The sequence below is a fragment of the Haliotis rufescens genome, unplaced genomic scaffold (assembly GCF_023055435.1).
Source record: "Haliotis rufescens isolate VD_foot unplaced genomic scaffold, xgHalRufe1.0.p SCAF_7, whole genome shotgun sequence".
Taxonomy (NCBI): Eukaryota; Metazoa; Mollusca; class Gastropoda; order Lepetellida; family Haliotidae; genus Haliotis; species Haliotis rufescens.
Window position 1 is genome coordinate 21,926,461 of NW_025964361.1, and position 16,680 is coordinate 21,943,140.

The 16,680-nt window shown below is 41.0% G+C and overlaps 1 protein-coding gene across 1 annotated transcript; it reads left to right on the forward strand.

Moving 5' to 3' along the window:
- The first annotated feature begins 367 nt into the window (after window positions 1-367).
- On the forward strand, window positions 368-16,431 carry LOC124139861 (protein rtoA-like). Its single transcript, XM_046507243.2, has 2 exons — window positions 368-388; window positions 15,820-16,431. The coding sequence occupies exons 1-2, from the start codon at window positions 368-370 to the stop codon at window positions 16,429-16,431; spliced, it is 633 nt and encodes a 210-aa protein (XP_046363199.2).
- Window positions 16,432-16,680: the final 249 nt, after the last annotated feature.

Here is a 16,680-nt window from a genome sequence, read left to right on the forward strand (position 1 = left end):
ATATGTATAACAGCGAGTCTAGCCAGCTCTAGCCAGCTCTATTCCACAACATCATGGAAATTATCTGTTTTAATTTTGGAGGAGTGAAATATATTGTGTAATATATGATTTCACAGACTATACGTTTGTCTAATTCTAGACTTAAGTTGGGCTGCTTTTGGAATTTATTCTCTTGAGTCTGGGAGACCTTGCTGTAACAATGTAGATTGAAATTTATGTGTATGAAATTCATTTAGCCTCGATTGAACATTTCAGTTTATGACGATGGTTCAAAAACCAAGATACTTCATACCACCCTAACAAATCATGTTTAACACATTTACAAAGAATGACTTCAAAAACGTTTCCTTATAAACATAGCTCCACAATGACTGAGTTCCCATCCCAGGTACGTGAGTTATTTTAAACTGCAGGTATGAAAACTTACCATATTGGAGGAAGGGGGTTATGATCATGAACACTGAACAGAGGGGACACAAGTGTTTTATAATGTTTATAAACACCTACTATAGTGGAGGTGTATGTTCATATTACGTTTGTTAATCTCGACTCACACGTGGCACGCACATAGTTGAACTAGATAATAAGGATCTTGACAGATGATTATATGAATGTCAGAACCTCCGAAAACAATAGACGGCATCACAAGTTTCTAATACATGGTTATGATGGAAATCAATACATGGTTATGATGGAAATCAATACATGGTTATGATGGAAATCAATACATGGTTATGATGGAAATCAATACATGGTTATGATGGAAATCATTCTCATAGTCAAGCACTCTTCCCCCCTCTGACCATCCAAAGCCAGATCGATCTAGAAAAGAATGCGACAAAAGAATCATTATTAATTGTAAGAGAAAAATAAGGAAAAGGTTTACGTGACTGATCATGTAGACATATTACCCCACACCGCCTTAACCCGGCGTCATAGCTATCTGTGTAGAGTTATGCCCCTTAGGTGGAGAATAACCTGAGGTTGGTTTGAATCCCAAAATTAAAATACACCGATTCCTTGATTTTTGCAACACCACACGCGTGGATTTCACCTGAGTAAACGACGTGCATGCCGCGTTGAGCTGACACGCCGTGTAAGTGCTGAACAGCTACAGAGAGAGGGAAAGTGATGAATAAGGTGATGTCCTTCACTCGTATACCCGACTCATGTATTACATACCAATCAGTCTGCCCGGAGTGCGGAAGGTCGGGGGTTCGATGCCCGGCCGCGTCATACCTAAAGACGTTAAAAGATGGCACTCGGCAGTAAGGGGCTAAAACAAGGACTGGTCCCCTCGGAGTCCGTAAACTGTGTCTGAATACTAGGGTATTCATGTTAAACTGTGACATGGTATATCTAATTTGGCTGGAACTATAAAACCGGACCAGTGTATGATGACACACACATACACGCACGCACGCACGCACGCACGAACGCACGCATGCAAACGCTTTAGTGGTACATTAATCTTGAACGCGACGTTAAATGCCATTTCACCTCATCTCACATACCAATTAACAAACCCATTAATATTTCATCAGTCCTCATGTCAAAGAGCGAATGTAAAATATACATTTATATAATACAAGATATCAGCTTCGCTCAAATGCATTAGTGATCTATATTCCATGAAGATATAATGAGTCTCTCAAGGCTACGGGGATATCACATTACACCTAATCAATAGGACATCATGGGGTTTGGTAAAGCAAATAGTCTAAACAGCATATTTCCATGTTTCATTTCCCCCTTTCCATAACATTATAATCTATGTACACATGACGCAGAACAGATTTCATGTATCTCAAGATTCCAATTAAGCAATAAAAAAGGACCTATGTCATCACCAGAAGTCTATCGAGGGCAACTGTATCATCAGACCATGTGTCTTCAGTTCACTGTGTCTAGCAGATGCTGTTGGCGCTGCGGTCTAAGGGTAGACAACTCCGTCTGCATGGTTATCTGGGTGCAAATTTTTTCCTCATGATCCCATTACTCCCTCACGACGTTTATCAGTGCTAATGTTACATGTGTCCGAGTTGGTTGACGCACACACACACCACACCGACGCCCCCTGACGATGTAGATTATGCGGATTATTGTTAATCTCATACCGCAGTCGGATGTTTAGTCGTTTACCTCATTCAAAAAAGAAACGCACAGGTAGATGTTTAGTAAAATTATTGGACCTAATAAAGTCGATATATTTAATTAAATATCATAGATACAAATATGAAAGTTGACATGACCATGACACTTCCGCCACCAAAATTGTCGAATTCACGTACACAATCTTTGGCTAAACGCTCATTTCGATGACGATAAACACCGTGTCTTCCATCTCGCCGGTGAGAAGAAATCGTGATTCATCGCTAGACCATACTCGTCTCCAGTTCTCAAATTCCAAGGCTGTAAGGTATGGCACCAACGCAAGAGTCGCTGTCGATGGATCTGTTGCAAAACAGGGACGATAACTGGCCTTCTGGGTCGGATTCCGGACTCTCGAAGAAGGTTCCTGACAGTCCGGTCCGATATCCTCCTCAAACCAGAGATGCGTCCTGCAGTCTCCGTAGCTGTGGCATTGCGATGACGTAGGTGGAACAGTCGAATGTAGCGATCCTGTGCAGGGGTGGTAACTCTTGGTCGACCGGTTCTCGGACGGTCTGCAGTGAACTGTGTGTATCGGTCACAAAGGCGGCAAATTGTGCTGTGGTGGACGTTGGCGTGCAACAGAAGACTGCGATTCCCCTCTTTGGATACGTCCTATGGCGATGTTCCGATCGGCAGCGCTGAGTCTCGGCATTTTCGAACTTAACAAATGTTGACAAATGAATGACAAATTATTGGCTTATGCTTGCCTTTTTTATAGCCACTACCACGAGCTACGAATGCCACGTGCACGTGCATTTTGCTTTACTGTTTTCATCCATGACATTTTTTAACAAGTGTGAAAACAATGCCGTTTACGACATAGCAAATCGACAATGGCTGCGTTTTGACGCACCGTTTGTCGAATATCAGGCCACCAACATTTTCCAATAACATATATCAAATTTATATACCGGATTTTTTGTGTAGTCAGGTTCAATGAACTACATACTACCTGTGCCGTTTCTCCTTTTGAAGAGTGTAGACAACGAAGTTACATATTGTAAAAAATATCTGAATGATTCGTTGTAATCTGAAAAATATGAAAGCGTAATTACGATAAGGAATGACAAATGTGGTTAATTTAATCATTGCAAGAAAAAATAAAATATTTCGATAAATAGTCAATTAAAAAGCTTATTAAGTTTCCATGCGATCATTTCAAAATGTGATCTTATGTTGACTAGTCAAACAAATACTATTTGACTTAAAACTCAAAATCCGACAATCCAATCAAATAATCCATCTCATATTAACCGTACATTGGATTACGTACTAGGCCCGCTTTCGAAGATATTTATGATAGTGACTTCAAGAAGACGTCAAGAAATGATAGAACTATAACCCTCATATGCATGAAATAAATCCAGGATTCTATCAGATAATGTGATAAAAACAAAATTTATCTAGTTATAAAAAATTAAGAAAGAAACATGCTATCCGGTAAATGATATGTAACGCAGTGCCATCTTCAGAGTCATATTGGCATGTCTACTGTCTCTTCCCCTTCTCGGTGAGTGAGTGTGACGTTAAACAGCTAGTCGAACATTACAGTACTATTCGGTTGGTGTTCACCTAGGAAATGCAAGGAACACCAAGAACACCACCGTGACCATTACATCATATCCCATGAACCAAGAATATGCTTCACCCGTGAAGATCCGGATTAGAATTGACCTTCACCAACCCATACTTGTCGTAACTAGCGGAGTCGGTGGTCGGACTCGATGACTTGGTTGATGCATGTCATCATTATCCAATTTCGAAGTTCGATTCTCGTGATGTCAATCACTGCATAGTCTGGTCCAGACTCGATAATTTACAGACTGCCTTCATCTAGCTGGGATATTGCTGAGTGCGGCGTTAAACAAAGAAACACATAAGAACACCCTTCATCAAATAACCATATCGAAAATGGAACACACAAGCTACTCATCAAAACGTAAGTCTCCAACACGTGTGTGACTTGAAAAACGACACGTACATCAATGTTCAAGGCGGAATACGGCATGGATCCAATGATAAAAACGTTAACGTGTAAAAGCGGCTTAAAACAAGACTCACTCATTCTGGGATTGATTATCAATTCCTATTGGATAACACATGTGAATAAAACATGACATATTTAAAAGTAATTATTCGTTTGATAAACCGCGAATTGATAACCTCATCTGAGAATCTTTAAATTTCAACAAATGATTAGACACCTTGCAAAAAGATTCAAGGAGTTGTAGTGCTTGACGCGTTTATCTTCAATGTCGGCTGTATCTCCAATCGTTCAGATCTTCAAGCCCACGTCTCTCTCCAAACCAGAAGCCTATTCATAACATTGATTAATATGGATAAATAATCGCATGAAAGACCAAGTTTCTGATTGTGATTATACAGATGTAATTGTGTCGTTTGGATTCTTACTTCTCTGGCTCTCAAGCCCCGCAAATACATTCTGTATCGCTTGCCAGGTCCTTTGTTATTCCTCACCGTAAAAAGAAATCAAAACAAAATATCTGATCGATAATTTCAGCGTGGATGGAAAGTCGCCGTCACACACAAAACCAGAAAGAGAAGACAAAAATGGTCGTTACAGTGAAATGGATCACAAATGAGACTGTCAGTCACACCAGTGTAGGGCCCGATGGTTTCAGCGTCCGTATTCCAAGGAAGAAGATAAAGAAGATACATTTTGCTGCCTCCGGCATTTCATCCTTTTTGCTTCTTTTTTTTCTTAAAACTTCTCGTATTGATTTCGAAATGTCAAACCGGAGTTGGAAAATCAGCCTTATTAAGGATCCTTCAGTCGGCTTCAAGTGGGGACTGTCCCTATAGATTTCTTGGAGAGCATATGTTTCTCCAAAGTATCACTTTTCTCACAAAAATGAGACTTTTGTCGTGCTTAGAATGCGGAAAAACGCAATCTCTGCAAATTGAGTAAAAGACTCAACGCTCTTACTAAAAGGTAATTATGAAACATTGATGAATTCTCGAAAAAAAACATTCTCGACGTCAATGGCTGCAAAATGATCACCTTACTTAAACAAGATTACGTTTCTTTACTAAAATGATTTATAATGTCTCCGCAGATGACCCTGTTTCGGCATCATTTACAAACGATCTTATTATAATGCTAAACTTCCAGTAATGATATCAGCAAGAGTAACAAGATAACATGCTTTACTGGCTGCCCATCCTTGTCTTATGTAGATCTTGTAAGCCGAGGACCACGGGAGTCTCGCAACATTGTACAGCATGTCAACTCAATGGCACAACATAATAAAAAGCGAAAGTTAATGGATGTAATAAGAAACAATTAGATAATTACGACATATGATGCATGCGTCATTGCTATTGTGTGAGCGTTCACTCGTGCTTTCATTTCAAATCATGATATTTCACACTTGGATATTTCAAAGGTTTTGTTGTTTTTTTCTATTGCTAACTGTGGTATAAAGACGTAGATGGGCGAGTGATCAAGTGAGATAGGTTTAACGCCACTTAGAACAGTTTTCAGTTATTGCACGAAGTGCCAGTGAAATGCGCAATATCCTAGTGACACAATACTCCATATCTCAGTGACACAATACGCCTAATCAGAGTTACACAAGACACCATATCACAGTGACAAAAGACTCCTTATCACAGTGACTCAATACGCCATTACACAGTCACACAAGCCTCCATATCACAGTGACACCATACGCCATATCACAGTGACACAATACGCCGTATCACAGTGACACAATATGCCATATCACAGTGACACAAACCCCTTATCACAGTGACACAAAACGCCATATCACAGTGACACAAGACTCGATATCAAAGTGACACAATAGGTCATATCACAGTGACACAAGACTCGATATCACAGTGACACAATACGTCATATCACAGTGACACAATACGTCATATCACAGTGGCACAATACGTCATATCACAGTGACACAATAAGCCATATCACAGTGACACACGACTCCTTATCACAGTGACAGAAGACTCGATATCATAGTGACACAACACTCCTTATCACAGTGACAAAACACTCCATATCACAGTGACACAAGACTCCTTATCACAGTGACACAAGACTCCTTATCACAGTGACACAAAACTCCTTATCACAGTGAAAAATGGTTTTATTGCAGTGACACAATACGTCATATGACAGTGACACAATACGTCATATCACAGTGACAGAAATCTCCTTATCACAGTGACACAGCACTCCTTATCACAGTGACACAACACTCCATATCACAGTGACACAATGCGTCATATCACAGTGACACAATACGTCATATCACAGTGACACAAATCTCCTTATCACAGTGACACAATACGCCTTATCACAGTAACACAATACGTCATATCACAGTGACACAATACGCCATATCACAGCGACACAAGACTCCTTATCACAGTGACAGAAAACTCGATATCATAGTGACACAAGACGCCTTATCACAGTGACACAACACTCCTTATCACAGTGACACAACACTCCATATCACAGTGACACAATACGTCATATCACAGTGACACAATACGTCATATCACAGTGGCACAAATCTCCTTATCACAGAAACACAATACGCCATATCACATTGACACAATACGCCATATCACAGTGACCGAAATCTCCTTATCACAGTGACACAATACGCCTTATCACAGTGACACAAGATTCTTTATCACAGTGACGCAATACGCCTTATCACAGTGACACAAGATTCCTTATCACAGTGACGCAAAACGCCATATCACAGTGACACAATACTCCTTATCACAGTGACACAAGACTCCTTATTACAGTGACACAATACGTCATATCACAGTGACACAAGACTTCTTATCACAGTGACACAATACTCCTTATCACAGTGAAACAAGACTCCTTATCACAGTGACACAATACGCCATATCAAAGTGACACAATTCTCCTTATCACGGTGACACAAAGACTCCATATCACAGTGACACAAAACGCCATATCACAGTGACACAATACGCCATATCACAGTGACACAAGACTCCTTATCACAATGACACAATACGCCATATCACAGTGACACAAGACTCCTTTACACAGTGACACAATAGGCCATATCACAGTGACACAAGACTCCTTATCACAGTAACACAAGACTCCTTATCACAGTGACACAAAACACCTTATCACAGTGACACAATACTCCTTATCACAGTGACACAAGACTCCATATTACAGTGACACAATACGCCATATAACAGTGACACAAATCTCCTTATCACAGTGACACAATACGCCTTATCACAGTGACACAAGACTCCATATAACAGTGGCACAAGACTCCTCATCACAGTGACACAAGACTCCTTAATACAGTGACACAAATCTCCTCATCACAGTTACACAATACGCCTTATCACAGTGACACAAGACTCCATATAACAGTGGCACAATACTCCTTATTACAGTGACACAAGACTCCATATCACAGTGACACAAATCTCCTTATCAAAGTGACACAATACGCCTTATCACTGTGACACAAGATTCCTTATCACAGTAACGCAAAACGCCATATCACAGTGACACAATGCTCCTTATCACAGTGACACAAGACTCCTTATTACAATGACACAATAGGTCATATCACAGTGAAACAAGACTTCTTATCACAGTGACACAAGCCTCTTATCACAGTGACACAAACCTCCTTATCACAGTGACACAAAGACTCCCTATCACAGTGACACAATACGCCATATCACAGGGATGCAAAACGCCAGATCACAGTGACACAATACTCCTTATCACAGTGACACAATACTCCTTATTACAGTGACACAATACGCCATATCACAGTGACACAAGACTCCTTATCACAGTGACACAAGACTCTTTATCAGTGACACAAGACTCCATATCACAGTGACACAATACGTAATATAACAGTGACACACGACTCCATATAACAGTGACACAAATCTCCTTATCAAAGTGACACAATACGCCTTATCACAGTGACACAAGATTCCATATCACAGTGACACAATACGCCATATCACAGTGACACAAGACTCCTGATCACAATGACACAATAGCCCATATCACAGTGACACAAGACTCCTTATCAGAGTGACACAATAGGCCATATCACTGTGACACAAGACTCCTTATCACAGTGACACAACACACCTTATCACAGTGACACAATACTCCTTATCAGTGACACAAGACTCCATATCACATTGACACAATACGTCATATAACAATGACACAAATCTCCATATCACAGTGACACAATACGCCTTATCACAGTGACACAAGACTCCATATAACAGTGACACAAATCTCCTTATCAAAGTGACACAATACGCCTTATCACAGTGACACAAGATTCCATATCACAGTGACACAATACGCCATATCACAGTGACACAAGACTCCTGATCACAATGACACAATAGCCCATATCACAGTGACACAAGACTCCTTATCAGAGTGACACAATAGGCCATATCACAGTGACACAAGACTCCTTATCACAGTGACACAATACTCCTTATCACAGTGACACAACACACCTTATCACAGTGACACAATACGCCATATCACAATGACACAAGTCTCCTTATCACAATGACACAATACGCCAAACCACAGTGACACAAATCTCCTTATCACAGTGACACAATGCGCCTTATCACAGTGACAAAGGACTCCATATAACAGTGACACAAGACTCCTTATCACAGTGACACAAGACTCCTTATCACAGTGACACAAATCTCCTTATCAAAGTGACACAATACGCCCTATCACAGTGACACAAGATTCCTTATCAGTGACACAAGACTCCATATCACAGTGACACAATACGTCATATAACAGTGACACAAGACTCCATATAACAGTGGCACAAGACTCCTTATCACAGTGACACAAGACTCCTTATCACAGTGACACAAATCTCCTTATCAAAGTGACACAATACGCCTTATCACAATGACACAAGATTCCTTATCACAGTAACGGAAAACGCCATATCACAGTGACACAATACTCCTTATCACAATGACACAAGACTCCTTATTACAGTGAAACAATACGTCATATCACAGTAACACAAGACTTCTTATCACAGCGACACAAGACTCCTTATCACAGTGACACAAACCTCCTTATCACAGTGACACAAAGACTCCTTATCACAGTGGAACAATACGTCATATCACAGTGACACAAGACTTCTTATCACAATGACACAAGACTCCTTATCACAGTGACACAAACCTCCTTATCACAGTGACACAAAGACTCCATATCACAGTGACACAATACGCCATATCGCAGTGACACAATATGTCATATCACAGTGGCACAAGACCCCTTATCACAGTGACACAATACGCCATATCACAGTGACACAAAGACTCTTTTTCACAGTGACACAATAGGCCATATCACAGTGACACAAGACTCCTTATCACAGTAACACAAGACTCCTTATCACAGTGACACAACACACCTTATCACAGTGACACCATACTCCTTGTCAGTGACACAAGACTCCATATCACAGTGACACAATACGCCTTATCACAGTGACACAAATCTCCTCATCACAGTGACACAATACGCCTTATCACAGTGACACAAGACTCCATATTACAGTGACGCAAATCTCCTTATCAAAGTAATACAATACGCCTCATCACAATGACACAAGATTCCTTATCACAGTAACGCAAAACGCCATATCACAGTGACACAATACTCCTTATCGCAAGGACACAAGACTCCTTATTACAGTGAAACAATACGTCATATCACAGTGACACAAGACTTCTTATCACAGTGACACAAGACTCCTTATCACAGTGACACAAACCTCCTTATCACAGTGACACAAAGACTCAATATCACAGTGACACAATACGCCATATCACAGTGACACAATATGTCATATCACAGTGACACAATACTCCTTATCACAGTGACACAATACGTCATATCACAGTGACACAAGACTCCTTATCACAGTGACACAAGACTCCTTATCACAGTGACACAAACCTCCTTATCACAGTGACACAAAGACTCAATATCACAGTGACACAATACGCCATATCACAGTGACACAATATGTCATATCACAGTGACACAATACGCCATATCGCAGTGACACAATATGTCATATCACAGTGGCACAAGACCCCTTATCACAGTGACACAAAGACTCTTTTTCACAGTGACACAATAGGCCATATCACAGTGACACAAGACTCCTTATCACAGTAACACAAGACTCCTTATCACAGTGACACAACACACCTTATCACAGTGACACCATACTCCTTATCAGTGACACAAGACTCCATATCACAGTGACACAATACGCCTTATCACAGTGACACAAATCTCCTCATCACAGTGACACAATACGCCTTATCACAGTGACACAAGACTCAATATAACAGTGACACAAGAATCCTTATCACAGTGACACAAGACTCCTTATCACAGTGACACAAGACTCCTTATCACAGTGACACAATACGTCATATCACAGTGATACAAGACTCCTTATCACAGTGGCACAAATCTCCTTATCACAGTGACGCAAGACTCCTTATCACAGTAACACAATACGCCATATCAAAGTGACAAAAATCTCCTTATCACAGTGACACAAAGACTCCATATCACAGTGACACAATACGCCATATCACATTGAGACAATACGCCATATCACAGTGACACAAGACTCCTATCACAGTTACACAATACGCCATATCACAGTGACACAAGACTCCTTTTCACAGTGACACAATACGCCTTATCACAGTGACACAAGACTCCATATAACAGTGGCACAAGACTCCTTATCACAGTGACACAAGACTCCTTATCACAGTGACACAAATCTCCTTATCAAAGTGACACATTACGCCTGATCACAGTGACAAAAGATTCCTTATCACAGTGACGCAAAACGCCATATCACAGTGACACAATACTCCTTATCACAGTGACACACGACTCCTTATTACAATGACACTATACGTCATATCACAGTGACACAAGACTTCTGATCACAGTGACACAAGAGTCTTATCACAGTGACACAAATCTCCTTATCACAGTGACACAAAGACTCCATATCACAGTGACACAATACGCCATATCACAGTGACAAAATACGCCATATCACAGTGACACAATACTCCTTATCACAGTGACAGAATACGCCATATTACAGTGACACAAAGACTCTTTTTCACGGTGACAAAATAGGCCATATCACAGTGACACAAGACTCCTTATCACAGTAACACAAGACTCCTTATCACAGTGACACAACACACCTTATCACAGTGACACAATACTCCTTATCAGTGACAAAAGACTCCATATCACAGTGAGACAATACGTTATATAACAGTGACACAAATCTCCTCATCACAGTGACACAATGCGCCTTATCACAGTGACACAAGACTTCATATAACAGTGACAGAAGACTCCTTATCACAGTGACACAAGACTCCTTATCACAGTGACACAAGACTCCTTATCACAGTGACACAATACGTCATGTTACAGTGACACAAGACTCCTTATCACAGTGACACAAGACTCCTTATCACAGTGACACAAGACTCCTTATCACAGTGACACAATACGTCATGTTACAGTGACACAAGACTCCTTATCACAGTGACACAAGATTCCTTATCACAGTGACACAATACGTCATATCACAGTGACACAATACGCCATATCACAGTGACACAAGACTCCTTATCACAATGACACAAGACTCCTTATCACTGTGACACAATACGCCATATCACAGTGACACGATACGCCATATCACAGTGACACAATACGCTCTATCACAGTGACACAAATCTCCTTATCACAGTGACACAAGACTCCTTATCACAGTGATACAAGACTCCTATCACAGTGACACAATACGCCATATCACAGTGACACAATACGCCATATCACAGTGACACAAATCTCCATATCACAGTGACACAAGACTCCTTTTCACAGTGACACAATACGCCATATCACAGTGACACAATACGCAATATCACAGTGACACAATACGCCATATCACAGTGACACAGGACTCCTTATCACAATGACACAGTACGCCATTTAACATTTCCACAATAGGCAATATTACAATGACACGTTAGGCCATAGTACAGAGACACTTTACGCCTTATCCAAAAGAAACAATAGGCCACATCACATTATACACTGACACAATATAATGCGTCGTCACATTGTACTCACCCACTCACATATGACAATAGGCCACATCACATTATACACTGACACAATATAATGCGTCGTCACATTGTATTCACCCACTCACATCTCAGAATAGGCCACATCACATTATACACTGACACAATATAATGTGTCGTCACATTGTACTCACCCACTCACATCTCACAATAGGCAACATCACATTATACACTGACACAATATAATGTGTCGTCACATTGTACTCACCCACTCACATTTCACAATAGGCAACATCACATTATACACTGACACAATATAATGTGTCGTCACATTGTACTCACCCACTCACATCTCACAATAGGCCACATCACATTATACACTGACACAATATAATGCGTCGTCACATTGTACTCACCCACTCACATCTCACAATAGGCCACATCACATTATACACTGACACAATATAATGTGTCGTCACATTGTACTCACCCACTCACATATGACAACAGGCCACATCACATTATACACTGACACAAAATAATGCGTCGTCACATTGTACTCACCCACTCACATCTCACAACAGGCCACATCACATTATACACTGACACAAAATAATGCGTCGTCACATTGTACTCACCCACTCACATCTCAGAACAGGCCACATCACATTATACACTGACACAATATAATGTGTCGTCACATTGTACTCACCCACTCACATCTCACAATAGGCCACGTCACATAATACACTGACACAATATAATGCGTCGTCACATTGTACTCACCCACTCACATATGACAATAGGCCACATCACATTATACACTGACACAATATAATGTGTCGTCACATTGTACTCGCCCACTCACATATGACAACAGGCCACATCACATTATACACTGACACAATATAATGCGTCGTCACATTGTACTCACCCACTCACATCTCACAACAGGCCACATCACATTATACACTGACACAATATAATGCGTCGTCACATTGTACTCACCCACTCACATCTCACAACAGGCCACATCACATTATACACTGACACAATATAATGCGTCGTCACATTGTACTCACCCACTCACATCTCACAACAGGTCACATCACATTATACACTGACACAATATAATGTGTCGTTACATTGTACTCATCCACTCACATGTGACAATGGGCCACATCACATTATACACTGACACAATATAATGTGTCGTCACAATGCACTCACCCACTCACATATGACAATAGGCCATATCACATTATACACTGACACAATATAATGCGTCGTCACATTGTACTCACCCACTCACATGTGACAACAGGTCAGATACACATGGACGGATGTTGAACCAGAAGTCTCACATGTTGTTCGATTTAATGTAGTCTATGTGTTTTAATCTTTAAATAAGACCCACTGGTACGAATAATAATCATTACATTATTGAAATCACACATAGCCAAATTTACGTTGTTGATTGACGTAACCGATAAAAGTTCGCATCAGCCCGTGACCATATATTTGAAGCGCTCTTACTAGTTACGATCTCTTGCTTTCGTGTCAGGCTTCATTAAATATTGAAACAACACACAGCGAATTCTTAATCTAAATGTGCATGCAATGTCTTCTTTACTTTGCACGATTAGAATGAAGGACTTTTTTCTCCACTTCTGTTTAACATCCATGTTTAATTCTCTCAGAATGGACAACCTGTCGCTGACATGCATTTCCGATTAGACTGTAAAGATTTCTTTACACAAACATACAAAACAAAGTACAATCGAAGTTTTCAAGATCGTTAGCAATTGGCACAGGGGAGTTTAGCATTGTAACGAAGCAGCTGGGGCCCAATAGATTTCATTCTCCAGGCCAAGTATTGTTATCAAGCTTTTATTGCGAAAAAAACGGGTGAAAAAGAGACAAACAATATCGCGAAAATTAGCAATTGGCCAGAGGGTTAATCAATTGAGAGAGATCATTATTGCAGAGAAAGGGTGAGAGAGAACGCGCGAAAGTGGAACAATAGACCTTAAGACAATGATATACAAGTTTCTCACTTACATCCTGTTTGATGAGCTCTCGTTCGATAGCTGTTTGGTGAGGTTCTGACAGGTGTTACCGCTTGACGGTAACGCGCATACAGAGGCGATTTGAGGGCTTCGGGTTGCTATCATGTGACCTATCACTATTGAAAGCGTAATGTGTTTTCTTAGTTTTCAGTGTGAAGTGGTGTATTTACACATGAGTGCGTGAATGAATGTTGCTCAACGATATTGTCAGAAACATTGCAGCTGTACCACGACAGTATTTGCGTAATAACGTCTTGACCAGAGAAACCAGTGGTCCATTAGGGTTACGCCCAAACCGAAAGGTGTGATGACGCACAGTGTGACTGGTCATACATTTTGACAAACCATTATTCTAATTGGCTAATTTGACAAACATGGGAGAGATGGTCTGTATCATGGTGTTGGTCAAATAAGAATGCTTCAAATTGCATCATTTGTAACATTTAATATTTATGAATGTTGACGATGCCATGGTTCATGCAGTCGTATTTCATGGTTCGAGGACTTAACTGGATTAGCATGGTTGTATTTCATTGTTATCTAGGGTCAAAGGCTTCAGAAAACTTTTCAAAGTTGACACGTTCGAATCTAAAAGTGGGCATGCGTATTTGTTTAACCGCGTGTTGATATGTTCATCTCAGACTTTTCGTCATGTTGCTGATTTCGTTGCAAGAAAACTATGCAATTGTGATAGGAGCAAGAATGATCGTCGCAAATGTGGTCGTTGTAAGGGTGGTACTACAGCGGTAGCGGCAAATGTGGTCGTTGTAAGGGTGGTACTACAGCGGTAGCGGAAAATGTGGTCTTTGTAAGGGTGGTACTACAGCGGTAGCGGAAAATGTGGTCTTAGCCATGATGGCCATCTAAAGTTTAGTCGTTGCAATGGCTGAAGTAGCAAGGGTGATCGTTGCATGCGTGGTCTAAGCAACTTGATGATGGTCGTATCAAGTTTAGTCGTTGCAAGGGCGGTAGTAGCAAGGGTGTTCGTTGCAAGTGGGCTATTAGCAACTTAAGAATGGTCGTATCAAGTTTAGTCGTTGCAAGGGCGGTAGTAGCAAGGGTGTTCGTTGCAAGTGGGCTATTAGCAACTTAAGAATGGTCGTATCAAGTTTAGTCGTTGCAAGGGCTGTAGTAGCAAGGGTGTTGGTTGCTTGGGTGGTCTTAGCAAGGGCGATCGTTGCTTTAGTGATCTTATCAACTTTGTCGTATCAAGAATAGTCGCAGCAAGGGCGGTAAGATCAAGTGTGGTCGTTGTGTGGGTGGTCCCAGCAAGGGTGGCCGTATCACGTTTTGTCGAAACAAGGGTAGTCATAACAATTGTGATCATAGCAGGTATTGTCGTAACAAGGACGGTCGTAGCAAGAGAGGTCATAGTAACAATAGTCATAGTAACAGTGGTCGTAGCAAGAGTGGGCATAGTAACAGTGGTCGTAGCAAGAGTGGTCATAGTAACAGTGGTCGTAGCAAGAGTGGGCATAGTAACAGTGGTCGTAGCAAGAGTGGTCATAGTAACAGTGGTCGTAGCAAGAGTGGTCATAGTAACAGTGGTCGTAGCAAGAGTGGGCATAGTAACAGTGGTCGTAGCAAGAGTGGTCATAGTAACAGTGGTCGTAGCAAGAGTGGTCATAGTGACAGTGGTCGTAGCAAGAGTGGTCATAGTAACAGTGGTCGTAGCAAGAGTGGTCATAGTGACAGTGGTCGTAGCAAGAGTGGTCATAGTAACAGTGGTCGTAGCAAGAGTGGTCATAGTAACAGTGGTCGTAGCAAGAGTGGTCATAGTAACAGTGGTCGTAGCAAGAGTGGTCATAGTGACAGTGGTCGTAGCAAGTGTGGTCGTAACACGTGTATCATTGCAATGTTAATTCTACAAGAAGCAAGAGCGAACGTTGCAAGTGTTATTGTTGGAAGCATGATCGGACCAAGGGTGATTGTAGTAGCAGCATGGAATACATGCACGTAGCTCTACCAGTGGAAGTAGGATTAGCAGTTGCAACCACAGCAGCATTGGTAGGAGTTACACCGGTGGAGGTAATGTCCGTAAGGTATCAGGGACAAGTCCACGAAGCTCAAGCTCCAATATGGCCCATGCAACAAAGTTTTGTGAATCAAGGGTCTTAATGTGAGAAATAATACCGGATCGTGAAGATTCAGAAAGCAATCTGTCATATTAGCAGCACAATTTGTCGTGACACATTTCTGTCCAAGCATG